This window comes from Siniperca chuatsi, linkage group LG3 (genome assembly GCF_020085105.1).
Source record: "Siniperca chuatsi isolate FFG_IHB_CAS linkage group LG3, ASM2008510v1, whole genome shotgun sequence".
Classification (NCBI taxonomy): Eukaryota; Metazoa; Chordata; class Actinopteri; order Centrarchiformes; family Sinipercidae; genus Siniperca; species Siniperca chuatsi.
In genome coordinates this window covers 210,637-227,500 of record NC_058044.1, presented here as the reverse complement: position 1 = coordinate 227,500, position 16,864 = coordinate 210,637, and the positions used below count along the sequence as shown (strand labels likewise).

General features: G+C 42.8%; 1 protein-coding gene across 4 annotated transcripts in view; it reads right to left on the bottom strand.

The window, feature by feature from the left end:
• LOC122873927 (mitogen-activated protein kinase kinase kinase kinase 3-like) overlaps nucleotides 1–16,864 on the bottom strand; it is a 67,547-nt gene that overhangs the window by 1,611 nt on the left and 49,072 nt on the right. For 3 of the 4 annotated variants that reach the window (XM_044191293.1, XM_044191294.1, XM_044191296.1), the window contains 14 exons: nucleotides 16,224–16,382; nucleotides 15,129–15,183; nucleotides 14,860–15,016; nucleotides 13,540–13,610; nucleotides 12,672–12,713; nucleotides 9,357–9,441; nucleotides 8,658–8,737; nucleotides 8,308–8,368; nucleotides 7,778–7,895; nucleotides 3,565–3,623; nucleotides 2,281–2,384; nucleotides 997–1,168; nucleotides 359–427; nucleotides 127–219 (listed from right to left, as the gene is read on the bottom strand). In XM_044191293.1, coding sequence (XP_044047228.1) covers nucleotides 127–219; nucleotides 359–427; nucleotides 997–1,168; nucleotides 2,281–2,384; nucleotides 3,565–3,623; nucleotides 7,778–7,895; nucleotides 8,308–8,368; nucleotides 8,658–8,737; nucleotides 9,357–9,441; nucleotides 12,672–12,713; nucleotides 13,540–13,610; nucleotides 14,860–15,016; nucleotides 15,129–15,183; nucleotides 16,224–16,382 — 1,325 coding nt within the window. The other variant, XM_044191295.1, reaches the window with a different exon arrangement.

Below are 16,864 nucleotides of genomic sequence, written 5' to 3'. Positions count from 1 at the left end.
GAGTTGGCCACTGTCCAGGGTGTACCCTGCCTAAGGCCCAAAGTCACTGGGATAGGCTCCAGTCACCCGCGACCCCTAACGGGACCAAGCGGTAGAAAATGGATGGATGGATGGAAGATGGTTTACCAATCAGTTCGATCTGGAAGTTGAAAGTGAGCTCAGCTGACAGCTTCTTGCTGGACTTCAGCTTCCCCTGAAGGTTTACGATCTTTATACAACCTACAGGAAGTAGAAAGTACAAACAAGCTCAGGTGATCTCTGACACATGGTTAAATCCTTCAATAAAACTTCTATCATTAAAATAATTAAATGTTCTTTATATTTAATAAAACTAAATCATCTAGTTTTATGAACTTACGGTCCAGACAGACCAGGACAGTGTCTCTCTCCAGCTGAGTGATGTGGATCACACAACTCTGAGGGTTTTCTGCAAGGACAGTGGAAGGTGAAGGTGAGCTCAGCTGGAGTTATACCTGAGTCGGGAGAAGTTGTACCTGTGTCAGGGGGAGGTGCACCTGAGTCGGGGGAGGTGCACCTGAGTCAGGGGGAGGTGTACATGAGTCGGGAGGAGATGTACCTTTGTAAGGGGAAGGTGTACCTGAGTCAGGAAAAGGTGTACCTGAGTCGGGAGGAGGTGTACCTGTGTCAGGGGGAGTTGCACCTGAGTCAGGGGGAGGTGCACCTGAGTCGGGAGAAGTTGTACCTGAGTCGGGAGGAGGTGTACCTGAGTCGGGAGAAGTTGTACCTGTGTCAGGGGGAGGTGCACCTGAGTCGGGGGAGGTGCACCTGAGTCAGGGGGAGGTGTACATGAGTCGGGAGGAGATGTACCTTTGTAAGGGGAAGGTGTACCTGAGTCAGGAAAAGGTGTACCTGAGTCGGGAGGAGGTGTACCTGTGTCAGGGGGAGTTGCACCTGAGTCAGGGGGAGGTGCACCTGAGTCGGGAGAAGTTGTACCTGAGTCGGGAGGAGGTGTACCTGAGTCGGGAGGAGGTGTACCTGTGTCAGGGGGGGCAGGGCAGGAGGAGTTGGGGTCGAGGGTCTGGAAGCTGACGGGCTGGTTGGGTTCAGTTCCTTTGCTCAGGCCAACACAGATCAGAGGGTACGGCTGCTCCGGGACAACCAGCAGCTCAAAAACCTCCAGAGGACACGGAGGCTGGAAGTCCACATTCTGGCAGGGACAGACACATGTAAAGAGTTACCACCGGGTTCGATTCTCACAGTCTGTATCATCATACTGCTCATAGTGTAGAGCTGCAGGTCAGTCGACAGAGGATACTATTCATCAACCCTTTTTATAAATAAAGCTGCTATGGTGTCAAATTAAGGGTTTGTTTCTCTGAGCTCCTGGATATCTGAGATCCTCACTAGGGCAGCACGATACACCGTTTCAGCATCGACATCGCAGTGTGCGCGTGTGCAATGGTCACATTGCAGGACGTGCAACGTCGAGTAAGGCAAATTAACTCAAACACGTCGTGCTACAACTTTTTTACTGCTTGATACAAAAGGAAAACTCGCAAGGTTTTCATTTTCCATGACTAATCAGAGTTTGATCCGTTCCCAATGCGCTCTGGTGAAGGGCTGCACTTCATTCATTTACCAAACAACCAAAGCAGGCCCCACTAGTCGCCTAACAACCTGAAAATGAGCGCTGCCTCTTTCGGTTGTTTGATAAACTGATGAAGTGCCCCCCTTCACCAGAGCTCTCAGCGAACTGATGGCTGTGCATGCCGAGTCTGCGTATCACCTGGAAACATGCACCTGACGCAGCTACTGTCACAGTGCCGCCTGGATGCCAGAGGCCGGCGTTCAGATACGCGAGGCGGCCTTTGAGTGCGTGTATTCCCGTTGTCAGCGGCTCCTCGTCCCGGTGCCGGTTAAACGTTACAAAGTTCCTGTCGCATCTTGCTGCCATTTAGATCCATCTGTTTGTTGCCTGAGCCTGTTTATCTTCCTCCACGCAGATTAAGTATACATTTGAACATTGCTAGAAACAGTAGATTACATGTAAATAAGACAAACGCGACAGTCAAGTCCACTCGTAAAGTTTATTAAGAAATGTGTTGTTTTTCCCAAATACCTCTTCACCTGTTCTCTCTCCACCTTTCCATGCCGGCATAAAAAAAAAAGATATGTCAATGTAACTTTCTTTCCAGTATCGTGCAGCCCTAATCCTCGCCCTGTCTCTAGGGTGAAGTGTTCTTGAGCAAGGCACTGATGCTGTTCTCAGTGTGGTTGACATATTCAGATATTAGATCCACACAGCTGCTGTTTTCTTACCTTGACCAGCATGAATCTCTGCATCGGCTCCACCCACTCCAGCAGGACCACACCAGATTGGAAGGCTCCGCCCAGGTACTTGTGACCTGTATAGGGGTTTCTCACTGTGCAAAGAGCAGAGTCTGGTGTAGACAAGTGTCGGAACCAAACCTGGGACTGAAATCTGATGATCTCCACCCTATGCTCACCTGAGACCATGTGCTGTCTAGAAACATGCAGCAGATAAACTGCACTCCTAAACTGTCTCTTAGCTGCAGAACAGGTGAGTGACAGGTTTTCAGTGAGCCTATCTTTAGCGTAGATTACCTCTTTTCTCTTTTAAAACAAAGACAATCTAGAGACTTCTTTCATAAAACAGATTCTGTGTCCACCTGTCGCCATGTAAACACTCATCAGGTGCTCTCACAGGTCAGTTCCTCTAAGCAGTGGTTCCCAATCTGACGATGAGTTCATGTAGCCCCTAAAGCCAGAGATAAACTTGCTTTTAACTGCACGTTTGCATGCGCATGATGGCTGTGTCGCGTATTCTGCGTCTGTTTGGACGTTGGTTGTTCAATACGCACATGAATGGTAGGGGCAGTATGGGGATGTGACAGCGTCAGGGGTCAGTAGGCACGTCAGCAGCGACAACAATGGCGGAAGGTTTCGACGAAAAGTTATTAGACAAAGTCCGCAATTACCCGCATCTGTACGATGTCACTGCCGCTGCCCAGGGACAAATGTGCTTGTCAAAAAAGCTGGCGACACATCAGTACCATTTTAGAAGTCGATGTGTTTTTTGTTTACATCAAGCAAATCCGGATGTTCTATAAGGTCTGAGTTCTCTGGTGTGCCCTCTAGTGGAGTCCTTCAGTGACACGCAAGGTACATACGCAAGTATGTGAACAACATGTCTGCCGCAACAACCCCCTATACCCCCGGACTGTTTTCATATTGCCACTGTCGTAGTGGACTGGCAGACAGGGATAGGGTGTAACTGGTGAGCATATTTTCTGAAAGGTGATGATAACAGACTGGTTACCTCAGTGACAGGAAGTGATGAGGAATAAACGTAGCACAGACTGCATTATGTTCAAGAGTCTCTAACAGCTGGTTAGTTTCCTAGCGGCCTGGTAGCAAATGATTTATGGTCCAGAGCCCCCGGGTTAGAAAGCTCTGGTCTACACAACCACAGCAACAACAAGGACGATGATCAGTTTCTGTTTGTCTGACCCTGAGGTGAGACAGGTCAGCTCAGTCCAGAGACAACTGCTGATGCATGATGGGAAACAGTGGATGACTCACCTACGCAGCATTTCAGACAGCCTTTGGTGTCTGGAATCTTATTGGAGATGGAAAACTTCCTGGAGACAAAAACAATAAGACAAAACAACAATCAGGAGGGAGTTTAAACTAATGAGACAATGTGAGCGAGCCGAGGACAAGGCTGAGAACAAATATTTGACTTGTAACGTCACTAAATCTGAGCTGCCGTGATGCACTCGTGTATTTCCACCAACTCAAAGTGTGATGACCCAAAGTACACAAAGCTCAGTCTAAAAGGCTCCTTCACACATGTAAGAACATTTTCATACTGTCCAAAGCAATACCTCAAACAATATCCATAATGTTCCAGGAGAGGCAAAACAGCTTCTGTTGTTCACACAAGAACATTCATTTTAGTCTCTGGTTGTTTTTCCTGCTTTGCAGAGGTGGAATCTGACTGTGTTGGGCTGCAGCTTACTTCACATTTAAATATATTAGTTCAGCTTTAATCTGACAGAACGCAGAGCAGCAACTGAAGATGAAACGTATCGATCAGAGGCAGAGAGACCAGACTGCCCGCTCTCCGTCTGATCCAGTAACAATGTGTTCGCACTTGAAAAGGCGTGGCGGTTCAAATATAGTCGATTGTAGACTATCTGGATCAACAGCATTCAGCTTTATTTCAGCTGCTTCAACAAGCGTAGTGAATTTAAACACAGTGAAATGCTGTTAAACCCGTTCAGCCTGTTTAGAAACCAGGATTTAGAATCTGACAGTAAATCTCGGCTAACTGACGCGCTGCGATGCGGACTGACTGACTGAGGAAATGAAACAGCAGAGAAACTCAGGGTTTGTTGAAGAAAAGCTGCCAGCGAGCAGGTTAGGTTCACAGAGTCAGCTACCATGGTAACTGATTCAGAGTTTAAGTTACCATGGTAACTGATTCAGAGTTTAAGTTATTACTCTTTCTGGAGCTGAAAACCCAGAGTTTCCCTCATCTCAGGGTTAACAAACTTTCTCGCTTTCTGGAATACACCCCTGGTCGGTTCACAGAGACGCAGTTTACTAAAGACAACTGAGACAGTGAAACTCAAATCATCCTTCAGCCTGTTACACTGACATATCTGTCCAGATGAGTTCATCAACAGCAGCAATAACACACTGCTTTAAATCTTTATCTTTAACACGAGTATCAGTTCGATTTGATGATGTTTCAGGTTCATTAATAATATTGGGGGGATAAAGTTCCATTCGAAAGAAGACAAAAACTGGAGTTCATCTTTGCTTTATAGACAAAAAGTTAGTGTTTTTTAAATCACACATAGTGAACAAAGACGCTCTTTGGAATCAAGGCCACGACAAACAGGAGGGCGAAATCCGCAGCACTCCGAGTCCTGAGTGGAATAACCAGCCTTTACATGGCGTTACATGGCTGCCAACAACATGTTTCGCTGAAAGTTTTTAGCATGCGGATTGTTTTAGCGTGTTGAATGTTTTTAGATTGTTGAATGTTTTTAGATTGTTGAATGTTTTAGATTGTTGAATGTTTTGAGCGTGTTGAATGTTTTGAGCGTGTTGAAGGTTTTTAGATTGTTGAAGGTTTTTAGATTGTTGAATGTTTTAGCGTGTTGAATGTTTTAGCGTGTTGAATGTTTTGACCGTGTTGAAGGTTTTGAGCGTGTTGAATGTTTTAGCGTGTTGAATGTTTTTAGCGTGTTGAATGTTTTTAGATTGTTGAATGTTTTAGCGTGTTGAATGTTTTTAGCGTGTTGAAGGTTTTTAGCGTGTTGAATGTTTTTAGATTGTTGAATGTTTTGAGCGTGTTGAATGTTTTTAGATTGTTGAATGTTTTAGCGTGTTGAATGTTTTTAGATTGTTGAATGTTTTAGCGTGTTGAATGTTTTGAGCGTGTTGAAGGTTTTGAGCGTGTTGAATGTTTTGAGCGTGTTGAAGGTTTTTAGATTGTTGAAGGTTTTTAGATTGTTGAATGTTTTAGCGTGTTGAATGTTTTAGCGTGTTGAATGTTTTGACCGTGTTGAAGGTTTTGAGCGTGTTGAATGTTTTAGCGTGTTGAATGTTTTTTAGCGTGTTGAATGTTTTTAGATTGTTGAATGTTTTAGCGTGTTGAATGTTTTTAGATTGTTGAACGTTTTAGCGTGTTGAATGTTTTGAGCGTGTTGAAGGTTTTTAGATTGTTGAAGGTTTTTAGATTGTTGAATGTTTTAGCGTGTTGAATGTTTTAGCGTGTTGAATGTTTTGACCGTGTTGAAGGTTTTGAGCGTGTTGAATGTTTTAGCGTGTTGAATGTTTTTAGCGTGTTGAATGTTTTTAGATTGTTGAATGTTTTAGCGTGTTGAATGTTTTTAGATTGTTGAACGTTTTAGCGTGTTGAATGTTTTGAGCGTGTTGAAGGTTTTGAGCGTGTTGAAGGTTTTTAGCGTGTTGAAGGTTTTTAGCGTGTTGAAGGTTTTTAGCGTGTTGAATGTTTTTAGATTGTTGAATGTTTTGAGCGTGTTGAATGTTTTTAGATTGTTGAATGTTTTAGCGTGTTGAATGTTTTTAGATTGTTGAATGTTTTAGCGTGTTGAATGTTTTGAGCGTGTTGAAGGTTTTGAGCGTGTTGAAGGTTTTTAGCGTGTTGAAGGTTTTTAGCGTGTTGAATGTTTTTAGATTGTTGAATGTTTTGAGCGTGTTGAATGTTTTTAGATTGTTGAATGTTTTAGCGTGTTGAATGTTTTAGCGTGTTGAATGTTTTGAGCGTGTTGAAGGTTTTGAGCGTGTTGAATGTTTTGAGCGTGTTGAAGGTTTTGAGCGTGTTGAATGTTTTTAGATTGTTGAATGTTTTGAGCGTGTTGAATGTTTTTAGATTGTTGAATGTTTTAGCGTGTTGAATGTTTTTAGATTGTTGAATGTTTTAGCGTGTTGAATGTTTTGAGCGTGTTGAAGGTTTTGAGCGTGTTGAAGGTTTTTAGCGTGTTGAAGGTTTTTAGCGTGTTGAATGTTTTTAGATTGTTGAATGTTTTGAGCGTGTTGAATGTTTTTAGATTGTTGAATGTTTTAGCGTGTTGAATGTTTTAGCGTGTTGAATGTTTTGAGCGTGTTGAAGGTTTTGAGCGTGTTGAATGTTTTGAGCGTGTTGAAGGTTTTGAGCGTGTTGAATGTTTTGAGCGTGTTGAATGTTTTGAGCGTGTTGAATGTTTTGAGCGTGTTGAAGGTTTTGAGCGTGTTGAAGGTTTTGAGCGTGTTGAAGGTTTTGAGCGTGTTGAAGGTTTTGAGCGTGTTGAATGTTTTAGCGTGTTGAATGTTTTGAGCGTGTTGAATGTTTTGAGCGTGTTGAATGTTTTAGCGTGTTGAATGTTTTGAGCGTGTTGAATGTTTTTTGATTGTTGAATGTTTTGAGCGTGTTGAATGTTTTTAGATTGTTGAATGTTTTTAGATTGTTGAATGTTTTGAGCGTGTTGAATGTTTTAGCGTGTTGAATGTTTTTAGATTGTTGAATGTTTTAGCGTGTTGAATGTTTTTAGATTGTTGAATGTTTTAGCGTGTTGAATGTTTTTAGATTGTTGAATGTTTTTAGAGTGTTGAATGTTTTTAGATTGTTGAATGTTTTTATCTTGTTGAATGTTTTTAGCTTGTTGAATGTTTTTAGCGTGTTGAATGTTTTTAGATTGTTGAATGTTTTAGCGTGTTGAATGTTTGAGCGTGCTGAATGTTTTAGCGTGTTGAATGTATAAGCGTGTTGAATGTTTTAGCGTGTTGAATGTTTTAGATTGTTGAATGTTTTGAGCGTGTTGAATGTTTTTAGATTGTTGAATGTTTTGAGCGTGTTGAATGTTTTTAGATTGTTGAATGTTTTAGCATGTTGAATGTTTTTAGCGTGTTGAATGTTTTAGCGTGTTGAATGTTTTGAGCGTGTTGTATGTTTTTAGCGTCTTGAATGTTTTAGCGTGTTGAATGTTTTAGCGTGTTGAATGTTTTTAGATTGTTGAATGTTTTGAGCGTGTTGAATGTTTTGAGCGTGTTGAATGTTTTAGCGTGTTGAATGTTTTTAGATTGTTGAATGTTTTGAGCGTGTTGAATGTTTTTAGATTGTTGAATGTTTTAGCATGTTGAATGTTTTTAGCGTGTTGAATGTTTTAGCGTGTTGAATGTTTTGAGCGTGTTGTATGTTTTGAGTGTGTTGAATGTTTTGAGCGTGTTGAATGTTTTGAGCGTGTTGAATGTTTTGAGCGTGCTGTGTGGAGGATCTGACCGTGGCAGGATGCGGTCAGGTAGACGGCGAGTCGGGATGGAGACAGTCAGCTTCTGCTTCTGTCGCGCCTGTTCGAACAGACCGGCCAGACTGTGGCAGTACAGCTGAGAGGCTTTACCTGCAGACAAGACTCAGAGGTCAGCTAACACACACACACAACAAATGATATATTTAAACCAAAAGAAAATAAGTTAATTTCCTTTTTGCACTGCGCTCCAGATGTTTTTCTTTTACTTTAACATTATTCTTTTTCAGATTAAACTTTTTCTTTTACACTTTCAATTGGATCTTTTTCCACTGAAGAATTTAAATTGACATTTCAAGTTTTTTCATGATATTCAGTTATTGCAATATCAAATTAACTTGTATGACCTGATTCTAAATATAGAGTAATTGACTTATTTATTCTTCCCTCCTCAGTTGTCACTTTGGTTCAAGGATGTTATTGTCTCATACCTATTGTTTAAATGTGCGTAACGATGTCTAAGTTAATATGTTGTCGGTATCAGTGATGTATTCGTGTGACTGACCTGAGATGGAGATCAGAGTGTTGTTCATCACATAAACCCAGGTACACCTGCGAGGAAACAACTGCACACACAAAACTCTCAGTCACTGATTTATTCTGCAGAAAGTCCTGCACTCAACCTTAGATCCTGAACTAAACCCTGCTGTAGTCTCCTGGTCTGGACTAAAAACTAAATGAGATCCTGAATCTGGTGTCAGAGCTCCCAAAACTCTTAACAGTCTTCCTGACGAACTCTGTCTCGGTGCTTCTGTGTCGAGTAACATCTGATGTCTTTTCGTTTGTTTTAGGGGTCCAAGCACCAACAGGTGGATCAAGTGGATTTGAGTTTAGCTGATGTTTCCGGTCTCTCACCTGTTCCAAGAAGTTCTCATGCAGCTCGTTCAGGTTCAGAGTGTAAATACCCTCCTCAGCTCCGAAGATCAGATACTGATCTGAGAACAGTAACACACAAACATAACCACACCGAGATAATACTGAGAAAATCTACAACTCTGACAGAAACGTAAAATACTGACATTTTTAGAAATATAGACAAAAGGAGAAAATATTGAAATACTGTGAAAACTGTGTTACAACTTGATATAGTGATGAGAAAGAGAAATACTGGCTGAATAAAGAACAACAAACTCTCCCAACTGAACTCTGCAGTCACAGGAAGCGGAAACAGACAGCAGACGCGTGTTTTCTTTGTATGAATAATAATACTTTGATGATGAATAAAAGATCAGTCTTTATTCTCCAGCATCCTGGTGGCCCAGTGGTTTGATTCTGGCCAGGAGCCTTTGTTTCAGAACACTCTGCTTATACAGCCCAACATCACAAAGCACTCATCTGCCTCAAGGAGCTTTACAGTCTGTACAGCATTCGACCCCCTCCGGATTTTTAAACTCACTGTTTCTAAATGTTGGCCTTGAAGCAGTTCAGCGTATCTGATGAAGCTGATGTATTGGCATGATTCTTGCAGTTTCTGGGCTGTATCCACATTGTTGAATGCACTTATTGGAAGTCGCTTCGATAAAGGCGTCAGCTAAATAAATGTAACGAACACACCTCTGGTGTCGGGGTTGATCCAGGAGGCGGCAGAGTGGATCTTCAGAGGACAGCCATTAAAAACCTTCGAGAAACAAGCTCCCATCTGCCAAACAGGAGGAAACAGAAACACCTGAGATTGTGTTTGATGTCCAACATAAACTTCAGGCTTTCGGAGCTGCTCATTTGAATTGGGCTTTATTGACGTGGGAAACAGACGTTAACGTTGCCAAAGCAAGTGTGAAATAAAAACAAGAATAAACAGAAGAATTGTGCGATTAGAATATATACAGACAAGTAAAAAAGATAATATATATATTATAAAAAATGTAGACTTGCAGTTAAAAAACTACAAATACAAATAAGTGAGAACTATATAAACACTGCAACATTTTTTTAATGAATATAAATGTGCGAGTCCTCAGGTTGTGTTGATACGTGTTGATCAGCAGGATCCTGTCTCCGTCTCCTCGGAGGATTTTTAACGTCGAGCTCTTTGAAATCTGAGATCAGAGCTGAACTTGTTAAAGGAAACGTTCTTATTTCACTGAATGTTGAACTCTGTAGGAGGAAGATCTGTCTCACCTCACCTGTCTCACCTCACCTGTCTCACCTCACCTGTCCAACAGTGACCACATGTTCTGTCTGTGTCTTCCTGTCTGGATGTCCAGTCTGTGGACACTGAGCCTGCACTTGGTCAGGATCTGTCTCTGCTTCCTGTCTCGGACAGCAGAGACAGATTCTGACAGTCCGTCGTCTCTTCAGGTCCAGATAACTTTCTGACCTGATCTGGCTTTTAGTTTCTATCCAGTGATCCAGATTCAGGTTTCTTTACGTCGTGTTGTAGTTTGGTTTCCTCTGATTGGTGTTTGGAAAGCAGTGCTGCTGTGAGACTGGTCCGAGAGTCTGAGGGGGGGCAGTGAGTCTCAGCACCAGCTGACATAGGGGACTCTGTTCTGGGCTCAGCTCCTGGGTCTGGAGGGCTTTGGGATGGAGGGGGTCTCGGGGGATTTAAGGTGATTAAAACATGTAAATATCATATTGATATCATCAATGGCCTTTACACCACCTCTGCTAAGGACGTATTGATTTTGGTTATATGATATGTCAGTCATCAGATCAGGTGATGAATTTGTCTCCACTGTCTGGGGCCCATCTGTAAGTTTAATTTATACAGCTTCCTGGTTCCCTGTTCGTGTCACTCCTTTGACCTGAGAGTTTGAAGAACACAGTTATTTGGTTGTGGTCTGAAAGGGGGGTTGCTGTCTGACAGTGAAAGCACTGATAGTCGAGGGGTCCATGTCATTGCACAGTCTACTACACTGGACCCAAGAGCTGAGGAGTATCTGAATCTCCCTAAAGAGTCCCCTCTGAACCTACCGTTAACTATGCACAGGCCCAAGGCCCGACAGAGATGCACTACCTCCCTGCCGCTTCAGTTTATTTCAGAGTCCAGGTTGATCTGATGGGTGATGGTTGGTGTGGTGAACAGGGAGACTGACCGAACACCTGTGGGGGGATGACATCAGGTTCGATTCCTGGTCGTCCGTTCAGATCTCCAGTTAGATGCACGTTTCCCCGGGCCTGGAAACAGCTGATTTCTGAGTGGAGAGTTTCTCTCATCATCTTCACTGTCAGAGGGGACACTGATCCTCTTGGTGTCCACCTCAGCTTTCAACAGGGGAAAGGCCTCTTCAGAGGACTCCAGGCTGGCTTCATTCCCTTGGACCATGACCTTTCCTTGGGTGTAGGATGTGATGGTAAGCAGAGGGTCATCCTTGTCGAGGTGTTCATCTTCACAGATGTTTAATCTGCCTCCTGAGCCGATGCCCTCGCTGGATACATATGCATAACTGCTGCAGAGTATCTTTCCAGATGTAGATGGAATCAGTGAAGAATATGAGGATGTTCTTCGTCCTTCCTTCTTTTTGCTGGGCGTAGTTTTTCACGCAGTGTCTCCTTGTGTTTCTCATTTAGCAGGGTACTGAATCTCTGGTCTCTCCGCTCTGAGAGCTGTGCTGCCTGCCGTCCGGTTTCCATGGCGACCACTTGTTTACTTGTTTACAAGGGGAGCTAGGCTAACTATTTACTTTGCAAGCTTTTCTAGCCTACAAACACTGGCAAAAAACTGAACTATGCAGAGTTTACCAGATATATTAATGTTACCAACAAGGATCCTTTAACTTTTCTTCTTGTCTTCAGAAAGTAACTCTCTCCGTTCGTTGGTGCAGTTTCTCCGTTGGAAAGGTGGAAACAGTAACAGTTGCTAGCTAGCTTGACAGTTAGCTAGTTGTTTTGATTTAAAAAAAATATTCAAAGATGATATTTCCTCTTCTGTTCTTGTTGATTGATGCGGTTACCTCTTCTTTAGAGTCCTTTCTGAAGATTATTTGTAGGTTATTTAGCAAAATGTCCCACTTTTTGGGTCCGAGTTTGAGCTGGACTCAGGACTCGTCGTTGGTGCTCTTGTGGAAAAGATCACCTGGGAAAAGACCGTGCTCATTTAAAATATAGGTGACGCACGGAGTAATGAGTTCAGCCGCATCTCCTAAGAATCCAGCTGGAATATTATCAAGACCAGTTGCTTTGGAGCAGTTGAGCTTGTAAAATAAAATGACGGTAAAATAATTAATAACAGCTGTTTCTGACAGTTTCAACACAAACTGAACATTGTAGCCGTCATGAAGGAGGATCTATTAATGGATCTGACTGAATTCGTTTTAGTGTTCCTAATAAACTGGACACTGAGTGAGTGTGAGGAAGAATCGTTATAACCAGAACTGTACCGATTAGCTGACCAACAGAAAAATAACTGGCCACTATTTTGATAATCAATTGATCATTTAAGTAAATTTTTTTAAGCTAAAAAGCCAAAGATTTACAGATTTCAGCTTCTCAGATGTGAACATTTGCTGGTTTTCTTAATATTCTAGGATTTTAAACGAATTTGGGCTTTTGGACCGTTGGTTGAAAAAAAGACATTTGAAGACGTCAACTTAAGCGTTTCTTCTATTTTCTGACACTTTATAAACCAAACGATTAATCAGCAGATTAATCGATGGTGAAAATAATCGTAACATGCCGCCCTATTTGTAACCTCTGTGTGTGTGTGTGTGTGAGAATGTGGGCTTGTACTGCTATCTTTGTGAGGACAAATTTCAGTTTTAAACCATCATATTGAGGACATTTTGAGCAGTTTGAAGGTTCAGACTTGGTTTTACGGTCCAGGTTTGAATCCGGGTTAGGGTTAGGGCCGAGGGGATGCATGATGTCAATGATGGTGAAGTACAGAAAGACAAACCTGTGTGTGTGTGTGTGTGTGAGATGAGGACTTACATGGACTTTAGGTGTAGGTGGGAGTCCGTTGCTGACAGATTTCTGATGAAGAAACAAACACTGACATCAGTATGAAGTCCGTCTGTCGCCTCCTTTTTTATCATCAACTACTAATTAACAATCCAGCATTATTATATACACGCAGTTATCTTTAATCAGTTAATCACAGTCAATAAAACAAATAGAAACTCAGGTGGAGAAGTCTGCTTGTTCTTTTTTTAAATCACACTGTTTATATTCAGAACCAACATGGAGATTCAAACACATAAGCTCCGAACAGAACATGAAACTATAAAACACTCAAACTGACACGACAACATCTTTATTCTCTGATCAAGTGAATACGAATAAAATGTTCTATCACGATATATGTAATGTTATTTATATCATCATATTAAACATTAGAATAACATTTTTAAAAGAACATGTGATGAGGTCAGAAGAGTGTATATGTTCTTCACAGGATCAATAAAGTTTGATTGAATGATGTAACAGACACAGAGGCAGCAGATATCTGAGAAATAAATACGTTTCCATTCACAGCTGAGACTCGGAGGAGAGAAGAGAGACTCCACATTCAGAAGGACATAAAAATACTTTGATTCTGGAAACGTCATCACACTGTGTCTGAGACGAAATCGTCTTTTCACACAGTGAAGAACTCTGACAACAGACCTCACTCATGTTTTACGCTGTTTGTTTTCACCTGCAGGGTGCAGCAGAGGGGCGGAGTGATATATATATATATATATATATAAACACATACACATATATATCCACCTGCTGATTGTTGGCAGTTTGTCTGACCTGACCTCCGCTCTCTGCTGCTGCAGAACAAATGTCACAAAGATAAATCCGTTAGTCTTACTAGAGGATCTTTCCTGTAGTGACCAGCAGGAGGCGCTGCAGACTGCTGCTCAGAGGAGGACAGGACGTTACCTACAGGGAGAGAGAGACAGACTGTTGGACACATGGGGGGAAACACTGCAGGTGTATTCCAGGTGGGGTTAACACCTGTACTGAACAACCGGTTCAGTAAATAACAAGGCAGCAGCTGTTTTGTAGGAGTATAAGAAGTGTAGTGGAGGTCACAGGTGAGCAGTCAGAGGTGGAGCAGGTGGAGCAGGTGGAGCAGGTATGAAACAGGTCAACATGTTGATGAGGTGTGAAGAGCTGAATGTTACTGAACAAAGAAGCTCACGACTCTCCTGAATGATGTAACCATCGTACAGGTTTGTGTTCTGACCTCCAGTTTAAATTATTTACACTCTCTAAATACTACAATACCCATGAGCCTCAGCTGCTGTTGCCATGGACAAGAAGCCAGAATCTGGTTTTAAACAGCTGAATGTTCGATCAGGTTTCTACAAAGTGTAAAATTTAGCTTCAGCTCGCAGTCAGCGGCTAAAATGACTGCTCTGTGATTGGCTGTTTGTTAGTGAAATGCATCTTGGGTCGAAAGTTTGTGTTGAGATGTCAACGCGACCGAGATGCAGAGTACAAACGCACCACCGCTGGCAGCTACGTCCTAATAACATCCAAAATCAACACTAATACAATCGATTCAGCAGCAGGTCACTTGGTAAGGAAGTGCAACAAATACGTGAGACTACAAAAGAAGCTAATTTAAGCTGTTTATGTGAGTACAACGTTAGCACTAAGGCTAACCACCTTGGGAAAATGCGTGAACACTGCCAAGTCGACTAAGGGGTGAGTCCCTGTTCTTCCCATTCTGCCGACGCTGCATGAATGCAGCATGACGTATGGAGCACAGAGGTCACAAATGAGGATAAGAAACCATCAAACTTCCCCGGAAACATCACAGAACATCATCGAAAACAAGATCCATAACGTCTTCGATGAATCAGTTTGTTGAAAATGTCCCCTCCCCTAAAGGAAGGGAGATCTCGGCCGACCCATGCGTTGTTTTCACATAATGACGCCACATAATCAGGACTGCCAGTGTGAACAGCCGTCTGATGCTCTGCGATCCTCAGGTTTCCAGCTCGACATACGGCAGCCCACAGGGACATTTCAGGAAATAACCTGTGTGAGTTTTACTGCGGATAATTAAACGTGACTTAGACTTGATTTGACTTTGAATTTCTTCCCCACACTGACAGCAGTTATAACACAACCCGTGTTCTCAGAGGGTCAAGGTGGTTCTAAAGGTTCCAGCAGAACTCACCCAGGCTGCTGAGTCTGTGGGGGGGCAGTTTGGGGGGTGGAGGTCTGGGGGGGCCCTGGGTGGCTGAGCGGACGGGGCTTTCTGACAGAGGATGACGCTTTATGGTACCCTGGTCCTGGTTGCCATGGTGATCATCATCAGAGGGCTGGGGTCCATCCTGAAGGGGGGCAGGGGGGCAGAGATATGAGATGTTGGTTCTGACAGATAGAAATCCAAACAGCCAGACAGACAGACAGACAGACAGATCCAGGACAGGTGAGAGGACACACCTGGGGGGGTGGAGCTTCAGGACCAGGGTCGGGCCGTAACGTTGAGTCTTTTACACTGAAAGAGACACAGAGAGAGAAGGGAACTTCCTGTGTCCAACCAGAACCAGACTGAAATACTAAAACATTTTCACTTCATCGCAACACGTGACACCTCACATAAACATACATAACCAGTCATAAATGTTTGTTCCACCTGGTCATAAAGGGTTATTATGTCACTTTCAATGTCAAATTGACATCATCCTCTATGTCAAGTGACATAGTGGTCAGCTGACATATACTGTCACTTTCTGCATCAAAATGACATACTACTTTATGATAGTTGACATTGTCGTTCTATTAATTATTACATTATTGGGTGCTACAGGGCAGGGATTTGTCCATATAAGTTTCATATTAGGTATATTTCATCACAGGTGATGTTCTGTCAGTTTAACAGGGGAAAGTGACAGTGAGCTACAGTGAGCAGCCAGCTAACATCGCTGGAGTGTTTTACATCAATATAATACTAATAAAAAAGAGCAACAAAAGATGAAAGGTGTGATAAGAGTTTTACAATTCAAATCAGATTTTGTCTTACTTTTATTTAGGGGATAATCATGCTCCAAGTTTAGGAACTACAGTTCCCTTGATGCTTCTGGGGTGGACTTACAATGTTAGACACAACTTGAGCCTGTTTTTAGCCTATATTTGTTTCCGTTTGGTCAAATTAGCTGTTATCAGCTCCTGTCTGCAGTGGACCCGTGGACGGACAGACAGCTGTCTCTGGATCACTGTGAGACTGAAGGAAACTTAGAAACAGCAGGATTCTCAGGCAGGTTCTGCAGCCGCTTTTTCTCTGGTGTCTCAGTGGGTTTATGGACGTTTATTCTGGACGGACGTCAGATTTGACTGAGAAGAATTGCGATTTTTGACACTTGAGCGTGTCTGTAAGTGTCTTAATCAGCTCCGGCAGCCCGTGTTGGTGAGTAGCTAATACAGAGAAAACCTCTGTATTAGTCAATCAAGTGTTCTGGACACACCCACTCAGTCTAAATAACTGAAACACCTGTACAGATGTTTGTACAGGTGTTTCAGTGTTTTCATCACACTCACTGCTGCATCTCATCTCCATCATCGTCGCCATGGTGATCTGGAGCATCGGAGACACCTGATTGGTCATCTTTTTCCCCTCCTTCCACACAGCCATCATCATCTTCAGTCTTAACTTCATCCTCACCTGCAGCCACATCATCCAGGTGAGTTTCATGACCCCTGGAAGGAAAATATTTATTAGCTGAATATTTATCAACTGAGTGTGGAGGAAACACATATCTGCTGCAAAAACTCCAAACTCCAGCTTCAAAAATAACTGAGCAAGTAAACCTTTGAGTTTAGACTTCCACTGATAATTATCACCTGTATGATGTCACACCTGTGACACATCTATGCGGGGGGGGGGGCTTACCTGTGGTTGAGCTCATCCTCCACAGACTTCAGCAGGCTGCTGATTGGACGAAGTCTGAGAGAAACTCAGACTTTAAACATCAGCTGATCAATGCTGACCAATCTGAGGGTTACCTGAGGGTGTTGGTCAGGTGACCTCACCTGCAGGAGGAGTCGGTCAGTACCTGGAGACCTGATGATCATCGTCATGTTTTTACAAATATGGAATTTTCTATTTAGTACGAACAAACTTCACTAGTGATGCAGACCTGCTGTACGAGTCAGAGAGCCGGACTTTCTCCACAGTTTGA